We start from the raw sequence: 18,317 nt of genomic DNA, 5'->3' as shown, positions 1-18,317 counted from the left end.
TCAAAGTGCATAACCTGAAAAATTAAAAAAAAAAAAAAAAAACTTAATTTCCTCCCTTCATTTTTGCAACTGGAGTTCACTAAAACAAATACCCACTGACGACACTGTAATTCACTTTAATAATCCCTTCCTAAACATACAATCAAATGTCACCAATTAGAACTAAAAGTAAAATCAACACCAGCTCCTGGCTGGCTAAATATACATATATAAATATATATTGTATAATGGTGAGGGAATACAATCTCATAATTCATACCACTGACCACAATGTAATACCAAAGAGACAACTGGCCTTCTGACTGCATGGTAAATATGCAGAGTTGCCTAGAGAAACAGCCAAGGCCTGTCAAACCCAATTAAGCTTTATGTAGACTAGTTGTGGAGCAATGGTACAATCACTGGCAAACCAGGCTATCACTCACCTCACTTTTAGTCCAGTGCCTTCTAGAACAATCTTACAAAAGTATATAAAAACTTGTATGCAGAAATAATCCTGGACACGTACAAACATATGCATACTTTTTAGGAGGGGTTAAAGATAGCTTCCCAATACCAACAACTGCTTTCATGTATTTATGGTAATACTCCCATCAGCCAGACCATGCTAGCACACCAAAAACACATTTACTATTTGCCTTAAATTAAGCCAAATGTTAGAAGTTGGTATGGTAGCAGCACCTTCAGCACAAACTCTTTTGAATGTATCCTGTGCCACTGTGTAAAGCAATGAAGCCTTACCTATGGCCCAGGTGAATTCAGTTTGATTAATGGCAAAGTAGTTGATGGCACAGACTGGGGAGGTTGGGAGTGCCTATCCTAAGGGAGGCAGCATGCCGAGCTCTCATGCAGCTCTGGTGAAGGCAGAGTCTTGGAGACCTTTGGAATGTAGTTGGGGGGAAGGGTTGCAGATGCATGGCAACTTCACAGAACCAAGGTGGGCATGCGCTCATGCTGTACTTTGTAGTCCATCTAGTCTTATGACAAAGTATGTCATCCACAGACAATGAGGAGAACAGGGCTAAGAAAAATCCCTAACCAAGCTACAGTATGACAGTCCTTTGTCTAGCCCATCACATGGTACAGTGCCAGCAGGTACAGCACATACTGAGCCTGTGCACTGGGATTGAGAGTTCTCCATGCACTGGAACCATCTAGTAGGAAGACCATCTAAGTGTGTTTCACACCAGAAAGCCTGACATGGCATAAAAACTGTAGAAGATGGGACTATAGGGAGCAGGGAACTGGCAGACAGAGAAGTCTGGAGTCAACAATGGGATGGGATAAAAAGGTTTTAAAAAAATAATTGAAAAAGAGGAAAGCAAAAGTTGAGTTCACAACACATTCTACCACTGCTGCATAATTTTGAAATGAAACAAATTTCTTTACAAGGCAAATGCACTCTGTAAAATGATATACATAAGCTGCTATAAGCTTACACAAGAAAATACAAAATAAACATGTACTGGGTAATAATGGCTTGACTTGTAAGGGCTCAAGCCATCAGCCTAGTAATTTCCTATGAACATATGTATTAACAGTCAGATGTCATAAAGAAGACTACTAAGTAACAGTTTATCTGGACATATCACTACTAGAGGCTACAGATTTACTTCATTTCTATCTACATCTAACTAATTAATACAAATAGTAGCTGCATAATTTCATAGGCAATGAAACTTCCAGCATGGCCTCTGTCCAAGGAATGCAGTCCACTGTGCACACTCCAGAAGAAACACAAACTAAACTTACAGTTTCTTTCTCTGTTACTTTCTCTCTTCTTACAACATTCTCAGGCAGTATTTCCTGGATTTATTTGCAAGGTTCCCCCATTACCACAGTTACATACTAGTGGTTTAGGGGGAATAGTCCAAATAAGACAATTCATTCTCTTGATATAAAGTAACATTTCAAGGAACAATAAACTTTGAGCACTGCAAATATGTGCACATTCGAGAAGACAGCTTCACCTTTTTTAACAGCTCTGTACATTTTTTTACTGAAAGCCATTAGCAAGCTCCTATTCTATGCCGTGCACATTTCATATGCTGCACAGTTTAGTGGAAGTTTTAGTAATCTTGTATGAAAAAAAAAACTTGGCTGCATGTTTTCTGAAAGACAACTGTAAGCTTCACACAGCCTATACATTTCACCTCAGAAAACAATTACATCTGCTTTAGTTTAATACCAGTCTCTGCACTGCTAATAATAATGCAGTGAAGATAAATTCAGGAGACTATGATTTGCAGTCCTGAGACCCTCATCCGAAATACTACTGGCTAAGGTGGAACAAACTTTGAAATAATTACATAAACCGACACAGGGGGTGCATCCCCTAGCACATGTTCATGGAGAGGCTCCATTACACACACAAAAACAGTATTTGTTTTTATTCATTTCGCTCCTGTTGGTTTTCAATCAAATGATTCTCTGTAGAGTAATCTACACCCATATTTACATTTCATTATACATACTGCATTGACTACAAACAAGTGTTGTTTCATAAAAACATATAAAGCAATGGTATAAATGAGCACTATGTACACAGAAGCAAATAATGCCATAGGTTCACTAACCTTACACACACCATGAAAGCTCCTAAACCACTATCTAGCTATGCAAAACTAGTAATCCTAAAAGAAAGAGTCACATCCATAGCTCTCTACATATTCTCTACTAGTCTTCCTAATAGCATTCTGTTTCAATGGATCATTTTCTGATTTTACAACAAATGACATGCCATTACATCTACACCTATTGCGCATGCTATATATGGTAGAAACCTTACCTTCCTTGTCATAGGTCCAGGCTGTGGTATCCATTTAGTCAGGCCTTGAATCCCTTTTACTGCTTCATGTCCTTTTGTAGCCAGCAGCTAGAATACACAAGTATTAACAAGAGGGCAATGATAACAGGCATTTGTTTCCTCAAAAACAGTACCAAACACTCTTGTCTAGTAATGTTTTCCGAAAACACAAATATAAATAAGATGTTTTCAGGCCACATAAATCCCATTTAAACAAATTAAAACAATTAATCTCTCCCAAGGGCAGTTCATACAGTAACACAAAAGATGAAATACCGTTTTCATATTTTCCAGATTGTAGAAAAAGAAAACTAATTAAGATGACATAATAATATAGACATGTTGCAAAAACACTCAAACTAATGACCACCAAGGAAGCCAAGGAAATACACCAACAATCCTTTATTCGAGCACTTTCGTCTACTGGCAGATAACTTCATCAGATGATCATCACGCTGATGAAGAAAGGATTGTTGGTGTATTTCCTTGGTTTTCCTGGTGGTCATGACATAATAATAATGAATTGGAATATATACTGTTGATGGCACTACCACAGCTTATCATAGGATAATAGGAGTTTACTAAGCTATCAACCCGGTGGTCATTTCAAGCCTAGCTATTTCATCTCAATGTAATACCATAGATATTCTAGTCGATACCCAAGATTGCATTTAGTAATGACTGCCCGTGTCCAAGAGAATTGTGGGTGCTTTCCCTGGTAAGAACATATGGTGACCCATCCACTTGTCCAGGTTCCTCTTGAGCATGTCATAGAGGCACTCTGTTTCACATGAATTAGTAGCCTATTCTAAAGACATGGCAGTCACTGGGAGACAAATCTGTCCCTCCAGCATGTTCTATTTAATTCACAGGCCATATTTAGGTCCCTGTAACAAGTAGCTCTAGTCCTGATTGACTTACGATATGCAGCAAGTTCATTAGGTTTGAGTCTGAGATTGCTCTGTAAGGCAGGCATAAAAGTCTCCTCTAAGAAGTCCATATGATAAAGAGTATAGTGACAGGGACTTTGGTGCAAGGCAAATGTTGGAGTCCCTTGATCTTCTTTGTTAGAAACCTCTGAGGTGTCTCCAATTGTTGCAGGTGCTTTGTACGGTATATGTTGGATGAGCATTATACTCAATTATGGGCCGGATTAGTGCTGAGTATAGAGGGGTTATAACCTCTTCTGCTCTCGAGGTGATGCTTTTACTAATCAAGTGTGCTATGCAGAAAACCTTTCTTACTACGTGGTGATCAAAGTTAAGGTAGCAGTCAACTTGTGATCCTAGATCCCTTACCACTTCGTGGGTACTTAGGGTATTGTTGTTGATTTGATAGTATAAAGGGACATTGTTTTTGCTTAAGGGAATGATGATGCATTTCTTTGCATTCAGTTTGAGACAGTGACTAAGATACCAGTCGTTGGTCTGCGTAAGACCCTTCTGGAGTATAGAGACATAATTTGGGGATACAATAATTGCATCCGGTTTGCAGTTGTCTGCAAACTTGGTCAGCCACAACCCCTTAGTTTTGGCCTGAACTTCTGAGAAGTATATACCAAACAGTAGGGGGCCCAGCACTGACCCCTGTGGGACCCCGCTAGTGACAGGTCTGCTGGTTGATGTGCAGTCAACCACTTTGATAGTGTGTGCCCGGTTTGTGAGCCAGTTGGCAACCCATCTCACAACAAGGGAGTTTACATTCAGTTTGCTAAGTTTATCAGTAATACCCGATTGTGGAATTGTGTCAAAAGCCTTTGCCAAGTCGAGGTATGCTGTGTGCACATATTTGCCCTCGTCAAAGGCCCTGGTCACATTTTCGAAGAAATCCACCAGATTTAACAGGCAGGATCTGCCCTTAACTGTCACATGCAAGAAGATATTTAAGTGACATCTTGGGGGCAGAATGTAAAGTGACCCTTTTTACTGATGTTTTGGGTGCAAGTCCTGTTCTACTTTAATAGGATCCCCAAGTTCCTATTTATCCCTACAGAGATAACAGCAAGATAACCCAGACCTATGGCTGATGTCACTAGAATGGGGAGAGGTGTGGCCAAATGCAACTAGAATCAACAAGCAGGAAGCAATTAGATTCAATAGGCAGGAAACCAGACTGCATACCTGGTAAAACTGAACTCCAAACCAATAAGATGTCAAACTAGAGCCTCACAATATTCCTTAAAAGAAAAAAAAGGCATCAGTCTTCACTACAGCTGCAGCTATTTAATGTTTCTGTGTGTGATGCTGTATGTACAATGAGCAATAAAGCTTAAACATATACAGTCTGCATTTGTCTTCAAAGTTACTCCACAGATCACAGATTGTTGCTACCAAAACAGCAAAAAACAATTGCACATTTATATGAAGGCTGTAGATATGTGATTTGGAAGGACCTAATAACATTTAACTGAAGGCCTCCTTATAATTACTGCCATGGTTAGGCTAGGCTAGGATGTCAGTAAGGTAACAAAGATCAAATGCTAATTACTTGTGTCTATAACAACCTGAACCTATGCTTTTCCTGATTCATAAGCAGCCAGTACTATAATCATTACATACAGGCCACATTACACAGTAAATCCAAAAATAGTTAAAAAAAAGACCCATATACTCTATCACACTACATGCATGTATCACTGACTTTTATGGCAAGATCACATTTTTTTGGAAAGTAAAGCCAACAATAAAAATAAGATATTCAACCATGACTCCATCATACATTTAAATCCTTTATTTCACAACATAATCATAATTCAAATTTTTTTTCAAACTACTTTAGCTTTACCTTTCTCTATTATAATTTTACATATATTCTTTCTCTGAAAGCTGCTAACAAATACATCAATTGAAGGACATATAAGCTGCACAGATCTGGGATGATGCAGCCAGAGGAACCAGAACCAAAACCAAAAAAGTGCAGGTTGGTTGCGTGGACTGAAAACATATGACAAATGTCAATGTTATGTTTATTGCATATCTCCTCAGTAACAAATATATTAGGACAAGAGACTTCTAAAATACAGATAAGGTGCAGGCTGAAATAAACTTGAATGTTTAAAGTATTCACTCTTCTCAAACACATTCAAAATTCTGTAAAGGCCAGGTTTGAAACGCAATACAATTACTATAAAACAATAAACATCATGGCAAGTAACAATGAAACAGTTTTATTCTACAGCTATTTATCAAACCCTCTATTCAATGCTCGTTATTCACTTTACAGTGGCACCATAACACTGAGTGCAAGAAAAAAAATAGCAACAGTGCACTCTTTTCATACTAGGAAATCAGAAATGGCTAACCCTATCAGAAAAGGCTTTCTCAAGTTCCCATATGCATGTATTAGAAGTAAGCTGGTAAAGAGTCCTCATACCTTTGTAACACCAGTGTTCCCACACTGTGAATAACACGCACAACTGTACTGAGCATTATATTACTTTACTTTTAATCTCACCATCTCTAAGTTTTAAGAGACACTAGATCAAATGATGGGAAATCCCAACCAATCACAGTTTGGGCAAAAATAATAACCTCCATGTCCCTTAAAGTCATCCACACTGTTATGTGGGACGTGCACAGCCTGGTACTTACCTGGACAAAGGTAGCATACTACTGTATACAGCAAAAGCAGACCTTTGCATCATACAGAATTCCTTTGGGCCCTGAGCAGCTATACCCATCATTTTCCACAGAAGCCTTCTGCTGGTCCATAGTGATCTGTCCTGTCAAATATAGTGAACTGCTGCACAGTACTTCCACATTTAATTTTATTTACTAAACACAAATTAGGACATTCATTCAGAAGTATCTTAATACTATATTGACTAAAAACAGAAGACACTTTAGCCTAAGCTTATTCATTCTGAATACTAAACAAAACATTTTACTATACAACTTTCAAAGCAATACATAACGGGTTAACTTTTGCTATAACAGATGCCAGGTTTACTTCTGATGTAGCTTCCAGCAACTAGACAGGCACAACAGAAAAAAAATAATCCATAATCCAGTTGTTAAAAACACTATTGCCATGACTATGACCATGGGTCCGTTTAAAAGTCATATAGCTATGATCGTTAAAAACAAGTACACTCTTGTTGGATCAGCTGAGCCATGGGGGAAGACACTTTAATAGATCAATGAATGGGATCATCCTCTCAACCAAAAACAGTCTCGGCACTTATTTCATCAAAGCTACAATAGTTGTGCCAGCAAACTTGGTGATATCAGACACTAACTACATAATACCCATCTCCCAGAATCCACCAATTCATTCCAACCACTGAGCAAGTACCTTTTCTGCAAATCAAAAAAGAAAATGATCTGAGCCTGCACTGCTACTAGGTGATATACAGGTTACTATCTGGTACAGACACATTTATCAAGAAATTATACATTGAGAGGTGTGTACAAGTAATGATGACACTGAAAGCAAAGCTCATGGAGATGGAGATCAAGACTACTTGTACACGTCTCAAAGTAAAATCTCTTCATAGGTTTTATAGCAGGTATTACTTTTTAGGAAATGTATGCTCCTAATTTTATATATTTCTGAGTTTCGGAAGACATTAAGAAAAGAAAGATGTCTTTTTTTATGTTACAAAAGTTGATCCCATTTAACACTTCCTTTTTTATTTCTACATATGTGTTGTAAATATGACTCCTTCACCAGTTTCTTAGATTTAAATCTGCTGTGGAGATGCTATCTTTACAGAGTCCATACCTCTCAGCTGTATAGATTTTCACAGAATGTCCAGATTTTTGCCTCATATTTTTGGTCTGTTCCTCATAAAATTTGTGTTTTTTTTTGGTAAAATATTGAAGTCACTAAATAATACTAAATAAAGACAAACATTTGAGTTTCAGACTTTATATCCTTCAGAAAATATGTAATAATGCAAAACCTTTTATTCTAACAACTTTCTAAGTTTATAGGAACAATATTTAAATTCTGTTCCTATTTCTGGGCCTCTGTCCCCCCATTTGTTCTGGCTTTGTCCAAATTCCTTGCACTAAGAGGTTGAGAGGTATGCAGAGTGCCGTTCATTTTGATCTACTTCTCCACTTTATCATCTACTAGTAAAAAAGCTATATGAACATGGGCAAGGCAGTATTAAAAGGCAGTGTTCTTCATGCTGTAGACTAATGATTACATAGCTATATGAATATGCTGACAAAGGAATGCATCATATCTAACGCTTAACGAGATGCCAATATCTGAAATATTCACACAAAAATACATCTAAAACAGCCTTTCAAAAACCAACATTGTAAACTGAAATAAAAGTAATAATAACAACACAGCTCTAGGTTCACCTGTTTGCAGCATCAATCTGATCTGTACAGACAAACCAATATTACAGTTCTCTGTCCTGCACAAGTGCAGAGTGGGCATTTTCCTGTTCAGTGATTCAAAGAACATTTCAATGCCTCATATCTAACTCTTAACGAGATGCCAATATCTGAAATATTCACACAAAAATACATCTAAAACAGCCTTTCAAAAACCAACATTGTAAACTGAAATAAAAGTAATAATAACAACACAGCTCTAGGTTCACCTGTTTGCAGCATCAATCTGATCTGTACAGACAAACCAATATTACAGTTCTCTGTCCTGCACAAGTGCAGAGTGGGCATTTTCCTGTTCAGTGATTCAAAGAACATTTCAAATGCATGAACACATTTTTCTGTTGTACTGGAAATCCCAGCAGTTTCAGATCCCTAAAATATTGTTATATAAACTGCACATTTTAAAGTATGATGCAAATGATGAAAAAAAACTTATTTACCCCCCCCCCCCCAAAAAAAAAGACATGACATGGCCTTACATATGATCTACTATCAGAAATCCAGGAGGTAATCTAGACAGCAAGTACTGTGATATAAGCAGTCAACAGGATATGCCTTGTATACCCTAGGTATACACTGTCACACTGGCCAGGATAAAATAAAGACAGATACCCTTGCTACTGAAACATGGTTAGGGAAAACAAGTGGGAGAAGAAAAACTACTGGACAGCCACAAACTCAAAGTACATTTTCCTTCCTAGTTTTAGAAATGATTTTTTAGTTATACACAAAGGAAGCAGCAAGTGCTTTGAATCACTACAAAATAAATGGCAATATTGTTTGGTAGGCAGAAAAGCACTTCCCTAAATTGCATTTCAAACTCCATCCACAGAATGTCTTGGCTACAATGCAAGGAAGGTAAGTGATTAATGCACCCACATTTTTTCAATATTTCTAGTATTCCTAGTTTAAATGCCCTTAACTGTACATTTCATTGCAGACTTAAGGGAAGAGATTAGGCTAGTATAATTTAAAGCAACTGACACTTACCTGTCTTTACAATTCCTTAATCTGCAAATATATTTATCTGTAAAGTAATATACTTCAAGGTAAATGGGACATTGTAATGTCAGAATGCTTACATAAACCTGAACCCGCAAGCTCCATCCCAGGCAGAGCATTGTGTCACAAAGAAGAAATGGTATGAGTTGGGGACTGAAACTTCCTTTGAGGGGAGGAAGTAAGAGGCATATATAAATGAATTTAAAATGACAGTCTAGAAGCAAAAGGAGATGCAAAAGTGTCCTGCTAGACACAATTTTAGACAGGAAAAAAGACTCACAGAACAGGTCTTGAAAAGATGATGTTAGAAATGTGGTGTTAAGGATGTAAGGAACCCAGACCACAAAAGTTGAGGGTGATGAGTTTATTAAAGGAATGTCTTGCTCATACCGTCAGAATGAATAGGGGGGGAGGGGTAATGTCTGAATAAAGCATGATGAAAGTAAACTTTCAATAGCTTCCATATAAAATTACTGCTTTGTGAAACAGACAGCCCTGCAGAAAAGGCATGTTGCTAGAAAGTTGAAAGCTCAAGTTGTAGAAAATTTCACTTCCGGGTAGAAGGAAAACTAAAACTAAACCAAGACCCAATCCTCCAAAGCCAGACGTCCTGTCTGGTGGACCCCAGCCATAAACAAACTATACAATAGAAGGAGGAAGCTACTACATGATAGAGCAAAATCCCAAAAAGGGAAGGCATCTCTGATCAGTATTAGCAAAAAACTACGGGCACTCATAAAATCGTCTAAGGCCAGCTTCAAGAGAAAAATTGCACAGGACACTAAGGATAATCACAAGGCTTTCTTTAGTTATGTTAGGAACCTGGGTGGGAATTCCCAGATATGCTCAGAATTAGTCCAAAATGACAAAAAATACAATGAACCCACAGACATTGCCAACATCCTAGCGGACAGGTTCAGCACAACCCCACCAAAAGGGCAAATATCTATCCCAGCAGAGTGCTGCCCCCCTGACATCTCAGATGCTCAGGTAAGAGCCGCCCTCTCCAAAGCAAAAACACAGCATCAATGGGACCAGACGGTGTCCCGGCTGCGTCCTACATGAACTCCAAGAAGAGCTAAACCCAAACATAAAACTACTGTTCAATCTCAGCCTTACTACAGGATATGTACCCAAAGAGTGGCGTACAGCAACAGTGGTCCCTCTCCACAAAGGTGGTGCCTCAACGGATCCTGGAAACTATCGCCCCATAAGCCTGACTAGCTTGGTCTGCAAAGCTATGGAAAGGATCATCATGGACCTCATAAATAAAGATATTGTTGACCTACAGACACTGGATCCTACCCAGTTCGGCTTTGTTAAGGGCAGATCCTGCCTCTTAAACCTGGTCGATTTCTTTGAAACAGTCACCAAGGCCATTGACGAGGGGAAGGTGGTCCACACAGCCTACCTGGACCGCGCAAAAGCCTTCAATACAATACCCCACTCGGGCATTATAGATAAGCTCACCAGCTTAAATATAAACCCCTATGTCACTAGATGGGTTGCAAACTGGCTCAAGGACAGAACCCACATGGTTAGAATTGCTGGAGCCATGTCAGACTCCAAACCAGTTACAAGTGGCGTCGCACAAGGCTCAGTCCTGGGACCTCTCTTGTTCGGTATATATTTATCGGAGGTACAGGCCAACACGGAAGGACTGTGACTGACCAAGTTCAAAGATGACTGCAAACTGGGCGCCATAATCGACTCTCCAGCCGACACAAGCATCCTCCAAAAGGGCCTCATAGAAACAGACAGCTGGTGCCAGAGCCATGGCCTCAAGCTAAACGCCAAAAAGTGTATAGCCATCCCCTTTGGCAAAAACAAAGTGCCCACAAATTACCACATAGGTGGTAATCCATTAAGTACAGAAGAAGTAATTAGGGACCTGGGGACCCAAGTTGATAGCAATCTCTCATTTAACAACCATGTGGCCAAAGTGGTTAGAAAAACATTTTATATAGCCCACCTAATCATGAAGGGATTCACATCTAGATCAGGGGAGGTCATCGTGCCTCTTTACTCATCCCTCATCAGGCCCATAATTGAGTACAATGCCCCTTTTGGGATGTACCTTACCAGACACCTGCAACAACTGGAAAGACCCCAAAAGTACCTCACCAAGAGAATCAAAGGACTCAAACAGATGCCATATGCTGCCCGGTTAAAGAAACTCCAGTTCTACTCAGTGGCATACCGCCTGCTCAGAGGCGATCTGTGCCTGACGTATAAAGCCATGTCCAACCTGGAATTAATGGACATGCTGCACCTCAGAAAATCCAAATCTCATCAAGCTACGCGCTCGAGAGACTTGAACCTCAGCACTTGAAATAAATAGGACATGCTGGAGGGACAGATTCATAACCCAGAGGCTCCCTTCACTCTGGAATAAAATCCCAGTCCAGGTTAGGCAGAGTCCCTCATTGACTCTCTTCAAGAGGAATCTTGATGAGTGGATGGGAGATCATAGGTTTACCCCGGGTATCACTTCTGTGTCACTGTTAGACAGAGGCACAGTACACTAACCTCGAAAAAGGGCATAGCAAAATGAATTTAAAATGGGTGGCGAAAGCCATACACACTCTGGCTAGGCTTACAAATGCCCTAGGGCAGATAGCCTAGTATGATCCTATGAACCTATAGTCTGTCTCCAGAATTACAGCACCTAAGGCAAGCAGGAGTGGCTGCAGAGTTATTAGACCTTGCTGTGCTGACAGCACTCAAAGCAGGATAGAAACCAGATACTTAGGTCAGTACAGAAAGTAATATGGTCTTACAAAGAAGTAATAACCAGCATAAGACAATGGAGGACACCCATGAATACAGTAATTGCTTGCAGCTCAGTCCACATGGATATAAAGTCGAACTGAGGAAGGACTCTGGTAACTTCATGTCTCTAGTATTGGGAAAGGGGAAAGAAAGAGAAGCGGTGCCTAAGGAAACATCTTCTCCAAGTCAGCAAAACGATGTAGTGTCACGCACACTAGCAGGGATGAGAAGGGTGATGGTTATTCGCCCAGGAGGAAGTGCGAGTGAGAACACAAAGAGGTCAGAGGTAAGAGTTAGGAACATATTCGCAATGAAGGGCAAAGGCCAGACAAAAAGATTCTATCTAGGGAAGGCAAGAGGAAGATGATGAGAAGACTGAGATTTGGCCACTGCCACAATGACACATGAGGAGGTCTCTCCAGAAGATGGCAACAGGTTAAGAGAAGAAGAGAACAGGCAGGGAGACGTGCTCATTACCAGTTGGGTGAGACAAAGTTAACTATGGTGAAGAGGAGAGACTCAAAGTCTACATTGCAGCAAAGAAAATACAACTGACAATGGGACAGATGGGAAGTTTAATGGAGACATCTAATGAAAGTCACACTTGGAAAATAAAGAAGATAGATATATGACAGAGAGAAGGCCTCTGTCGATACAAAATAAATGTGTGAAGACAGCACTAAGCGATTCTTACAAACTTTCACTGACACTGAACATGTATTTACTGTGGCAATATGAAGGGAAAAGTATATGTTGGCTAGGGAAGGAGCAGACATAGCACATCTGCAAGAATTTAAATTAAATAAGACAGATATAAAAGATACAGAAGACAAGCTTCAGAAAAATAACAAAGGGAGGTGGATAAAATGGTATGGGGAAGAGAGTTTAATCAAACACAATGACCAGAGGTGAACAGATTATATGGAAAGGCTGAATCTGAAGAACCAGAAAGCACAAGCTGAGGTGGACAGATACCTAGAGAAGGAGATGGAGAACAGGCAGCTCTCTTTTAGTAGAAAAGAAAGTAAACAAACAAGTTAGATCAATTCTTAGTAGGTGAGGAAATGAGATGGAGTCTAGAAAGAAATGTTTGCAACTGTGAGATGGCTGTAATATAGTGGAAGTGAGGGACAGAGAAAGAGGATGGAGATAGAAATAATGTAAATGGAGAAGGCCAAAACCAGCACCATGGTTACAGCAGATGGTGCAAGATGTAGGACATATTAGGAAGGAACATAAATGATCCTGAAGAAATAGAAATAAATGAATGGGAATAAGTGAAAATAGCCCAGTGGGTGGAATTGGTGGAGAACAGAGAAAGTACAGTTGTGTACACTTACCATAAATGTAGATGTTCGAGTGTATTCACTGTTGCAGTCATCACACTTGGGTTATCTGCCTGCAGGTAGCCATCAGTCGGCTCGAATACCAGAGACATAGTATTTCTGTGTTGGTTGCTGTCACTTCAGTACTGACATCAGGTCGTCAGGGGTATAAAAACAGGCAGCCAACGCCATTACATCAGTTTTTCTTGCCCCAAATGTCAGGAGCCCCCCCAAATAGGGAGCAAAGTTATGGTGGGAAAAACATCACCAGTAAAAAGTAAATACCAATAAGCCAGTAAGGGGTGACTAACAGACATAGAGAGGACAGAGAGATAGAGAGGGGGAGAGAGACAGAGAGAGAGAGACAAAGGGGCTGGAGGGTGAGAAACCAGAACTGCAACAGTGAATACACTCGAACATCTACATTTATGGTAAGTGTACACAACTGTACTATGTTCTTCATGTTTCACTGTTGCAGTCATCACACTTGGGTTGATTCCCAAAGCTGAAGAAAGGGTGGAGGCAGTCAAGAACAGTTGGGACTGGCTAGTATGCCCTGCAGGACTGCTGTTGCAAAACCTGCCCTGGATTTGGAAAAGATAGGTAAGGTGGCAATGCTTGGTGAAGGTGTGTACAGAACACTCCAGGTAGAGACTCCCCTGAGGAATGCTGTAGAGGTAGAAGTTGCCCTAGTGGAATGCGTTTTGACCCCCTGTGTGGCTGGTTTCCACGGTGTTTGTAGCATTTGGAAACGGTTTGTTTTGAAATGGCCTTGCCCTCTGCCCCTGGTGCAAAACTGACTAGTAACTGGGCAGATTTCCTGAAGGCTTTAGTTCTATCCAGGTAGAATCTGAGCTGCCTGTGCATATCCAAGGAGTGCAGGATTCTTTCCCCTTTATTTTGAGGATTAGGGAAGAAGGTTGGCAAATGGATAGATTGGTTGAGAGCCACACTGGACACCACTTTTGGCATAAAGGAAGGGTTAGTCCTGAGGTAGACCCTGTCAGCATGGAAAATAATGAAGGGTTCCACAGCCATAAGTGCTTGTAGTTCAGACACTCTTCTAGCTGAAGTGATGGCCAGAAGCAGGGTTGTTTTCCAAGAGAGGAGTTTTAACTCTGCTGACGCTGCAGGCTCAAAGGGGGGTAGAGTGAGCTTTTCCAGTACAAAGTTAAGGTCCCAAGCAGGGGTGGGTGCTCTCCTTGGTGGCCTTAGGTTGTTTTCCCCTCTCAGGAACTGCTTGATGAGATGGTCAGAGAAGAGAGGTGGCTCAGTGTTGTAATGAGCCGAGATGGCAGAGGCATGGATCTTAATGGAGGAGAAGGATAGGCCTTTGTGGAGTAGATCTGCTAGATAATCCAGGATTACAGGTAAGGATGGCAGTGCTGTGTCCTCTCCTTTAGACTGAATTCAGGAAATCCACCATCAGCATAGGATTTCATTGCACTGGGTCTTCTAGCTTCAAGAATGATGTCTAGCACCTGCTTGCTTAGGCTGGTCACTGGGGGAGAATTCAAGGAATAAGCCAGGCTTCAAGATTCAGGGTTTGCAGTTGCGTATGCAAGAATTGTCCCTCCTGCTGGGTGAGAAGGGTTGTGATCTGGGGTAGGTGCCAGGGTGGCACCGGTGACAGGCTGCACAGTAGTGGGTACCAGTGCTGGCGAGGCCAGACTGGGGCAATCAGGATTGCCCTTGGTTTGTCCTGTCTTATCTTGAGTAATATTCTTGTGAGAAGAGGCAGAGGGGGAAATGCATAGATTGAGAGGTTTATCCACTGGAAGGATAGGGCATCCACTTTCCGGTCCCTGCTGTGCGGTGTCCTGGTACAGAATTTGCTCAGCTAGTGATTGCAGGGGGAGGCAAAAAGGTCCATCTCTGGGGTCCCCCATTTCAGGGTTAGAAGGATGAAGGTGCTGGGGTCTAATTGCCACTCGTGTGGGTCTAGTAGATTTCTGCTTAAGTCGTCTGCCAGAGAGTTTTGTTTACCTGGCTGGAATTGAGCTTGCAGATGAATCTGCATGTCCAAGGCTGTGTTCCACAGGGCCATGGCTAGCTTGCAGAGTGGGGTTTCCCCCTGCTTGTTGATGTACCACATAAATGTGGTGGTCTGTTTTTATTAGTAGGGGTCCTGGTGAGAGTAGGGATTTGAAAGCTGTCAGAGCATGCTGAACAGAGAGCATCTCTTTTTGGTTGATGTGCAGATGAATTTGACTTGGGCTCCAGTGGCCCTGAATGCACTTGTCATCCAGATGTGCCCGCCATTCCTAGTCTGATGCATCTGTGGTTAGGGTCAGGGTGGCACGGGGTTGAGTAAAGGGAAGTCCCTTGCTGTGGTTGCATGCTGCTGCCCACCAAAAAACTCTGTCTTTAGACAAGGTATGATAGGTATGGCGGTTTCCAGATCCTGAGAATGTTGGCACCAAAGACTTTTTAAGCACCACTGAAGTTTCCTCATATGCAGTCTGGCATATGGAATTAGTAGAATGCAAGAGGCCAAAAACCCTAGGGCCTGCAAGATTTTCCTTGCAGATAGCTGGGTACTGGTGGCCATTTGAGTGAAGTAGCCTGTCAGATAGGCTTGTTTTTCTGGAGTAAGGAATGGCATCTGGGATGCTGTGTCTAAGCTTGCTCCCAGGAATACAATCTTTTGACTGGGGACTAGTTTTGATTTCTTTTTGTTGACAGTGTACCCCAGGGAGGTTAGAAGGTTCTTTACAAATGTAAGGTGCTGCAACAGCTTTTCCTGACTCAGGCAATTGTCCAAGTAGAGGTAAATTTGAATCTTTCTCTTTCTGCAATAGGCAATGGCTGGAGCCAAGCATTTTGTGAAGACTCTGGGAGCAGTGGATAAGCCAAAGGGAAGTGCAGAAAACTGATAATGCATAGATCCTGCCCTGAAACGTAGGTATTTTCTGCAGGAGTCCCTGATAGGGATGTGCAGATAGGCTTCTTTTAGGCTTCGTTTAGGTCTAAGGTGGCTAACCCGGCATCTTTGGACAGCACAGGAAGAAGCTGCTGAAGGGTGAGCATTTTGAATTTTGGTAACACCAGGAAGGTGTTTAGAATGGAAAGATCTAGGATTGGGCACCAAGTGTTTTCTTTTCTGGGTACAAGAAAAAGTCTGGAATAAAACCCTTGACCTATTTGTTCTGCAGGAACAGGTTGAATTGCCCTTATGGAGAGCAGGGACTGAACTTGGTTTTGTGCTTTTTCCCCACTGGTTTGGAGGAAGGTCTGGGAACCCTTTTGGGGTTGGCAGTGAGTGGAAGTAAAATCTGTACCCCTGGGATACAATGTTGAGGACCCATCGGTCTTTGGTGATAGAGGTCCAGTTTTTTGCATGATGGGCAAGTTTTCCTCCTAGGGGCACAAGCAATTGGACAGAGGTGAGGAGTGGAGTTGATAAGTAATTGTGAATTCTTTCCGTAAGGGGGTGGCTTAGCACTCCGTGTTTTAGAAGTGGAGGCACTCTATTGCTTAGATCTCTGCATACCCTGAGACTGTAATCTGGGGAGTCTATTTCCCTTGGGTCTAGTTTGAGATGGCCTTGAGGTGGCTGGAAAGGCCCAATGTTTTGAGGGGCAATGCTTACTGAATCTTGGAGGCTGCATTTGCAAACAATCTTTGTCTGCATAGACTTAGCTTTTTCTTCCATTTTTTAGAACCTCTTCTGCTTTGATGCCAAACAGATTGTCCTTGTTTAAAGGAGTGTCTAGTAATTTTGACCTGGCAAGGTCTGTTCCTTAAGCCAAGCATGCCTTCTCAGTACAGAACCAGTGACTGCTGCCCTGCAAGAAGCTTCTAGGGCATCAAAGCCACATTGCAAGGTATGCTTGCTGACTTGGCTTGCAGAATGCATAAACTCTTATAGGTTCATAGGTTAGTACTAGGCTAACTGCCCTTGCAAGCCATTGTAAGCCTAGCCAATCATCCCTTGTGAGACTCAAACGCTGCACTTTGTGCTTGTAAGGCAAACACCTTAACCATTAGGCCACCCTCTGTAATTCTTTGTTTTCTGCACAGTCTGTAAAGGTAGATAGTTTTTTGCTTAACAAGTTCCATAATATGCTGCTGGTATTTCAGCATGTGGAACTGGCAATTCAATGCCCTAATGGTGAGAGTTGCAGAGGTATATACTTTTTTACCCCATCTGTCTAAAGCTCGGGAATCCCTGTCCGAAGGGGTGGGATTCTTAGCTGTAGTTGCTTTTATAGCTTTAGGCCACTGGGAAATTACCTCTGGGTCAGCAGTAGGAATTTTGAAAAAAACATTTGTGAGAGTAAGGGACCCTGTAGTACCTGTCTGGTTTCCATCAGGAGATAGACTGGATTCCATAAAGACATCATCCACAACATCCAGAACAGGAGGGATTGCTAAAGGTCTATGTTGAGGTAAATCAAAAATTCTCTTAGTCTCTTTTTGGACAGAGGATAATCCTGGCATTCCCAGTGGAAATACTCTCAAAGTATGAAGGGTTTCACCAAAAGAAAAATCCTCTGGAGGGGAAGCAGAGGGAATGGATTCCTCTGCATCTGAATAATCATAAGCAGATATAGGCATGTCTTCATAATCAGAAACCTCAGAGTCGTCTGACTCTTGGTCAGTTAAAGCTGCTGGGGACAGGTTTCTTCTTCTCTTAGCAGGGGAAGGCTGGCTTCCCCTAATCAGCATAATCAGGTTTTTCTGCCATTTTAAGCATTTGATTTTGTGGCAAGGAAGCAGGTGCTTGAGTTTGGGTCATCAGTTTTTTAGGCGTAGCTCGTACTCTTGGCCTTAGAAACTCTGTAGTTTTAGACAGAACTGAAGATGTGAAAGAAGTCATCGGTTTGTGTCGAATATCAGTAATGCGAAGAACTTCCTCGGAAGCCGAAGGTAGAGACATCCGCAGATTCCATAGTCAACGAAGAGTCTCACGGCATTACTGGACTCTGAACAGGTCTCGGTAGCAGCCTGTGAATCCATACAAGCAGGCATCAGGGGCTGCAAAAGCACCTCACTTAGTACCAGCAAACTGTCGACTAGCTTAACGGAAGCGTCGTCAGCAGTTTTGGACCTGTGCGG

General features: G+C 41.4%; 1 protein-coding gene across 2 annotated transcripts in view; it reads right to left on the bottom strand.

Annotated features, from left to right (window-relative positions):
- Positions 1–18,317, bottom strand: part of LOC122807141 (pyridoxal reductase, chloroplastic-like) — a 298,551-nt gene that overhangs the window by 107,166 nt on the left and 173,068 nt on the right. For both annotated transcript variants that reach the window (XM_044078152.1, XM_044078153.1), the window contains exon 4: positions 2,789–2,875. In XM_044078152.1, coding sequence (XP_043934087.1) covers positions 2,789–2,875 — 87 coding nt within the window. The remainder of the gene's footprint in view (positions 1–2,788; positions 2,876–18,317) is intronic.

Source organism: Protopterus annectens, chromosome 7.part0, assembly GCF_019279795.1.
Source record: "Protopterus annectens isolate FY-2018-M chromosome 7.part0, PAN1.0, whole genome shotgun sequence".
Taxonomy (NCBI): domain Eukaryota; kingdom Metazoa; phylum Chordata; order Ceratodontiformes; family Protopteridae; genus Protopterus; species Protopterus annectens.
This window is presented reverse-complemented; position numbering and strand designations above follow the sequence as displayed.